The following is a 6,876-nucleotide window of genomic DNA, read 5'->3' on the forward strand; positions in this document are numbered from 1 at the left end:
ATTGCATAATCCATTTCATGAACATGATTTTAATACAAGTATTAACCGATAAAAAATATTTTTTGGAATGTTGCTTGATCGTCCTATGTTCTTGTCCTTCTTTTTATGAAAAGCTTACTCTGGATCTTCAAGTGGTGGTGTCAATAGTGTGTTTGATCCGTGGGTCTTATACTACTAAAACAAAAACAAAAATAAAAATGTAGAAACGAACAAAAAGTAACTAAAAAGTCCTAATGAACGATTACCACGACGTGGTAATAATGCCACCTCCTGGTAGATCAAAACAAGTCGACATAACGAAAAACTAAAAATTTTAAAATCATCAAGATCATGTTGTGAGAAGGGCCCTCACGCCGTGATGTCGATGTTTTAGGATTTTTTTTAACTTTACAGAAAATTAACTTTTTGCAGTTTTAACCCAACAAAAAGAATCAATTAACCCAAAGCAGTTAAATTAAAAGCTAAAATAGTCGTTCCCCGGCAGCGGCACAAAAAACTTGATGTTCGTAATATTACACCTATTAGTTTTACTAACTATTACGACAAAGGCAGTGAACCTTCTCACAAATAATAAAGCACAAATAGTTGGGTATCGAACTCAGGGAATGGATTTAGTCTACTAACTTAGCTACTACTATATTAATCTAAAAGCAAGCATTAGTTAAAAGGGGGTTCTATCTGATTTTTCAAGTTTAGACAAACTTAAACACTTAACTAAATTGTTTTAATCAATGTACTAAAAACACTTCCGTTTAGTTCGAATTCACCTTTTCCCTGTGGTTAGTTACTAATTATGGATTATTAATGTTGGTTATTATGTAATTAGCAATTTGAGTCCAATTTTACTAATATTTTTACCAATTCATGTACTACCATGTATGGTCATACACAAGCAAACACATTATAGATAGACTATGTAAGATTTATCTAAGCAAACACAATCATGGTCACAATTATGTTTTCCAACATCACTAAATTTGTTACTTTTATTACTTGATCTAGATGTGGTCACTCTTAGCTCTAGCAATTTAATAGTCACTAAATCACTAGGTAAACAAGTTCATGTAATTTAATGGTCACTAAGCTACACTTAACTTGAATTCAAGCAACAAAGTCAAAAACTTTAACATGCTAGGTAATGGTAATCAAACACAAGCACAAAACCAACTTATAAAATTCATAAATTAATAAAATAAACCATAATTATTAGGGTTTCATCTAGCTTAATGAAAGTAAACTAACTTAGCTACTCATGATTGAAAGCAAAAACACAAATTCAGTAATAATAGACATGAATAAAATAAATCAAACTGATGTGATGATTTGTTCTTCAAATTCTCTTTCTTTCAATGATTTCTCCTTCCAAAGTTTGTTTTTTCGCACTCTCGAACTTCTAAAATCGAATATATCAGAATATATCTCCTCCCCAAAACCTCTTTCATTCGATAATGCAAAAGACTATTTATAGTTTTGCAAAAGACGTGGCTCACGTCGTGAGAATAGGATCTCACGTCGCGATCTTAGTAAATATCCATATCGAGCAAGGATTATACTTTTCTACATACTAATCTTCTAGAAACTTGATCCTCACATCGTGACCTTGAGTCGCCACATCGTGATCTCGGTTTTTCAGCTAAAATCATATTCTTTTAAGCTTCAATCCTCCAACGTTCCAATGCTTGTCACCAGTGGTCCTTATTCTTCAAGACTGTCTTCATTGGCTACAAAATGTAAATTAATTCAATAAGTAACACATATATGTGTAATTTTAAAAAAATATTACTTAAAATGTATTAAAATATTGCCTAAAATATATATAAATATGGCAATATCAGTTTGCTAGCTTTTTGAGGTAAAAAGATCACATCTTGATGATCCATGATGCTAGATCTAATTATGTTGTTATTTTATCTTTTTTGAATCCTTGGAGTGATTAATGAGCTTCTTGACTTACTCCAGAAGTATTGGTGTTAGATTCAGGCTTCTTTTGGTCCCCTTGTTCATAAAAATGCAAGATTTATGGTGTATCTTGGATCATGCATGTGTTAAGACCTTTGTTAAGCTCTTTATGAGCTCTTGAGCCCCATTAAGCCATGCATGTGTGTAAACTTGCCAACCTTATGTGATAAACGATCTTATAGAATCAGATCTGAGAGTTTGGCTTGAAGTCTTAATGAATTAAGTGCTTAATGAAGTGGGTGGCCAACTGGGGAGTACACTGGACGTACCAAGATGGTACGCTGTGGGTACTAGCCTCAGACGGTGTACGCTAAGCCTACGAGCTGAGTACACCCTGCGTACTTAGCAGGTGGGCTTCTGATTTGGGCTTCTCGGTTTTGGGCCTAAGTTTGGACCTTAGGAGATTAGGGTCTTGTTGGGCCATTAGATTGCTAGTTTTGGGCTGATGTTATTATATTGGATTCTTTTGGTTGAAGGCCTACGAAGGGATTTAGGCCCAATTTGGAAGATTGGGCTTTAGGTGACCATTTTGAAATTAGGCCTTTTGAGTAGTTGGTTTGGGCCTTGGACTTGGGCCAAATTAGGTAAAGGGTAAAATGGTATTTTACCCTAGTTTAGAGTCTTAGTTATAGGTCAGGATCCAATTATTAATTGGATGTTATTTTATGATGATAGCGCGGGGATTTTCGGACTAGTAGCCAGAGATTTATGTGTGAGATCAACAGTTTGAGGTAAGTTTCCTCACTGTGATTAGAGGGTCGAGGCACCAATGTCGGCCCATGGTTTATTATGTTAGAATGCTAGATGTTTGTGTGACTCTTACATGTGTTATGCGTTAGTATGTATACCGAGTGGGGTTCGATGTCGGGCGAGTCCCGATGACTATATTGTATGATTACATGTTTATATGTGTACCGGGCGGGACCCGGTGTTAAGCAGAGCCTAATGATTGGCAGATCTATAAACCGAGCAGGGTTCGATGCCAGGTGGAACTCAATGTCGGACGAGGCCTGATGAAGGGCGGGGGCCCATTATGTGTTTATTATGTATGGTATGTGGTGGTTTGGGGAACTCACTAAGCTTTATGCTTACGGTTTTCAGTTTATTTTTCAGGTTTTCAGTTTATTTTTCAGGTTTTCGGTTTATTTTTCAGGTACTTCTAGTTCGAAAGGTAAGAGTCCAGGATGATTGCAGGACACACACCACCTTATTCCGCTTTTTGTGATTTACTATGATATTTTATGATGTAGTGATATACTTTGATCCATTTTGGTTTTATGATAATGTTATGGATTACCGTTTTACTAATAAAAAAGAAATCTTTGGGTCTTATTTTTTGGACGTTACAAGAACAACTCCTCATAAGCATGTGTTTGAAGAATAATTCCTCAGAGCATGTGGTATGGGTCACTACAACGTTGTTAAGGCTGATCATGTGGCAACCCATAACGGCGTGGTAACATCAAAAACACCCCCCCTCCCCCCCTTTCTTGTTGCATCTTGTTGTGTTGCTTCTTTTGTCTCAATGACAAGAAGAAACGAGATCATCTATTGGCTGCCAAATTATCTCTCTCTTCTTAAAGGTGTTATAACACCATGAACACCACCCCCTCTTCTTGTTGCTTCTTGTTATAACACCACAAAAAGAACCCATACCTAATAGTCTCAGAGAGTCTCTCTGAGGAATTATCCTTCAAACACATGCCTCTGAGAAATTGTTGTTCGCATAACCATGACCAAAAAACAATTTTGGTAAGTTTTTTCGATTTCAAAAACAATTTTTTCAAACGATTTCAAACACAGTTTATTCAATTTTGGTAAGTTCAAACACAATTTTTTTCGATTTCAAACACGATTTTTTCGCAATACCCTTTTATTTTTGTTATGTTTTCTATGTTTTACTAATTTACCCCTGTCTCGTCACTTCCTCAAAGTTTTTCCAATTCCTTAGGAGTTCCGTAGAAACCCTCCCTGCGGAACTCGTCTGTCATTTTCTAAAACATTTATTTTCTTGGTCATTTTTTTAAAACACCCCCACTTTTTTGGTTATTTCATAATTTTTCTCCAAAAAAATGTCTAAATATAGTGGGTTTTTATGTTATTAACCCTATTTTTGAATGACATATGGTTGCAATGAAAGCAAGATGCAAGTATTGATAGTTACAAGTTGGGGCTAGTCCAATAAATTAACAAAATGTCTAACACCAAGATACTAACAAGAAGGTCATGTGTTCTATTCTAGACATATAATAACCCGCCGTTCAAAAAAAGTATTGACCGGTAAGAATGGTATGGACGCTTTATATATGTAGTTTGATATTATGTTTGATTAATCGTCCAGACAAGACCACAAATTACAACAAAACTACTTACCGGGACATACACTCACTTCACCATACAAATAAACATATTATTAAGAACATTTTGTAATAAAATTAACTCTCTCTTAACAGCGCATTAATTTGGTAATCACATATCGACAAAACATAGAAACTATAGTGACAAAACATAGAAACTATAGTTTTGATGTAGCAAGTAACTTGTGTGCTTGAAGCACATGATTGTTGTTGTCTTGCACCAACATGCTATTTAGTTCTTCGACAAACTTCTCCATTGCGACACTTGGCAAACATATGGGTACCACGATACCAGACTCACCCTTATGGTTTGTAAAAGCTACGAAAAAACTAACACCGGGGAAAGAACCTGCTCCCCCCTTGGCAACCCCTCCATAGACGGCCTTTCCCCACCCGAAATCAACGTCATTTAATCCAGAACGAGTCACATCTGATACGATAAAGCTTCCAACAGCTGTGAAAAGTGGTCGTCCTTTGATAACCATTAGATCCGCATTAGATCTCACGTACTCTTCGGTGACATCAGATTTGACCTTCCTCACCAGCTCCAAGGCGTGAGCTAATGGTTTTTTACATAGTTCTCGAGCTGTGGAAATGGCACATGGCATGACGAAAGTATTTCCATAATATCCTATAGGGATGGCGGGTGGATTAAACCTGTAACGTGCATTCACGAGGCATATGATGCGCATCTCGTCTTCCGGATCAGGCTGGAGAGCAATGGTACGACAGCGCCAGAGGCAAGCTGTTAGCAGTTCAAAGGTGGTACAGCTTTGTAGTTCTACTGGAACAAGCCTACGTAAGGCTGAAAGCTCGGTAGGGCCAAAGAAAAATGACTTATGTGTGATGTCATCCTGTTGGATGATTGTACCCTTGGCGTCTTCAATGTTATCGTACTCGCGATGAGCATATGTTACACGTGGTGGCTCCCTTGCAAAAAGCAACTCCCTTTGCCACACGGGTAATGTTGAGGGTGTTGATGCTCCCTGTGCCATTTCCCCTAGGGCAGTCAAGAATTGGACGAGTCCCGGTGCATCGCTCATAGTGTGGTTGAGTCGTAGTGCAAAGACAAATCCGCCACATAATAGTCGTGTTACCTACCAATCATACTTTTATAATGATTTTATATTCATCTAAATAGCTAGAAGTTGTTGTATTCCTTTTGAATCTGTTACTTATATATATATATATATATATATATATATATATATATATATATATATATATATATATATATATATATATATATATATATATATATATATATATATATATATATATATATATATATATATATATATATATATATATATATATATATATATTAAAAATATATTAATATTTAATATATTTGTACGTTCGAAAAATATGAAGTGGTTACGTGTTAGCTAGTAACTAGGTTGATTAGGTGAGGACCAGCTTTTAAAATAGTAGATTTACATTTATGTGAACGGCATAATTGCAAAATGAAGATTGGGACAACTGAAGTTGATATCAATTAAAAGGTATTTGGCCTGGTGGATTGACCCTCTCAATTGAGAGACATGTTATTGTTATATAGGTTCAAGTGTCAGGTGAAACACAACAATGAAAATACTTGATTTAATTTGAGGAATCCACTCATTTTCTCTTCGTTGATATTATTAGAAGCGGTTCTTTCTACCAAAAACGACATATGAAATTTCACCTGAATCAGCAGCAATGGTGAGTCGAGGATGCCATCAGACCCAGGAACATCACAAAGGAGCTCATTCATACAAGGAAAAGGAGGCATAAGCGCGTCTCCCAATTGCTTCAAAGTAACATCCGCCTCGGCCTCAATAAACAACACACCATCACCGGAGCAATCAACCATCAGCTTCCTTGCCGGACCTTCTTTTAGCCTGCCAGCAAAGGGGTAGTAGAACACCAGCACTTTGGCCAAAGCTTCCCTGATCACACTCGCCGGATTCTTGTTTCTCATTATTGGGTCCTGACGATAAATATAAATCAGCGGGATGTGAAAACGAAGTCCTTCCTGATCGTCAATATCGGAGAGAGGCTTCAGTTCTCGAGGAGTGGGTTGTGCTGGACGAATTAATTCCGGTGCATGTCTCCGAACAGTGAAGATTGTTTGTGAGATGGCTCCAAACAACATTTTACCCATTCACTTGATTTCCAGGAACAAATACAATATAAATCTTCAAGATTTAAATTAATTGTTACCTCAAACTTAAATAGATCAAAATTAACCGTTCCTAGGTTACAGATAGAGTTGCGTAATGACTCCAGTTCTTGAAGAAACCTCACAAGAGTGTTACAAACTAGAAAGATTTGAGTTTTTTATTTAGTTTGAAGTAAAGCATTTTATAATTCATTTGTCGAAATGAGGTGGGGACAACCAAACTGAGTTAGTCACTTTTTTTTACTCACCCTTGCACCACAATTAAAATGTGATAAATATTCATATTTGTTTACTCACCCTTACACATACAAAAATGAATCATCATCTTTTATTTTTCAACTAGGCATTGAGATACATGTATTACAGGTTTATTTAAAAAAAAAAAAAAAAAAAAAA

The 6,876-nt window shown here is 36.1% G+C and overlaps 1 protein-coding gene across 1 annotated transcript; it reads right to left on the minus strand.

Annotated features, from left to right (window-relative positions):
* Nucleotides 1-4,348: 4,348 nt before the first annotated feature.
* LOC111914906 (benzyl alcohol O-benzoyltransferase) lies at nt 4,349-6,604 on the minus strand. The gene is made up of 2 exons (XM_023910605.3): nt 6,004-6,604; nt 4,349-5,413 (listed from the first exon to the last, which is right to left on the minus strand). Exons 1-2 carry the CDS (start codon nt 6,460-6,462, stop codon nt 4,475-4,477), a joined length of 1,398 nt encoding a protein of 465 aa, XP_023766373.1. The 5' UTR covers nt 6,463-6,604; the 3' UTR covers nt 4,349-4,474.
* Nucleotides 6,605-6,876: the final 272 nt, after the last annotated feature.

Source organism: Lactuca sativa, chromosome 1, assembly GCF_002870075.4.
Source record: "Lactuca sativa cultivar Salinas chromosome 1, Lsat_Salinas_v11, whole genome shotgun sequence".
Taxonomy (NCBI): Eukaryota; Viridiplantae; Streptophyta; class Magnoliopsida; order Asterales; family Asteraceae; genus Lactuca; species Lactuca sativa.

Bases quoted from the DNA above. Each gene is read 5' to 3' on its own strand.
- LOC111914906 (XM_023910605.3), bottom strand. From the start codon at position 6,462: ATGGGTAAAATGTTGTTTGGAGCCATCTCACAAACAATCTTCACTGTT. The intron at 5,414-6,003 runs GTGAAATTTCAT...TATGATTGGTAG, and splicing joins CACCATTGCTGCTGATTCAG to GTAACACGACTATTATGTGG.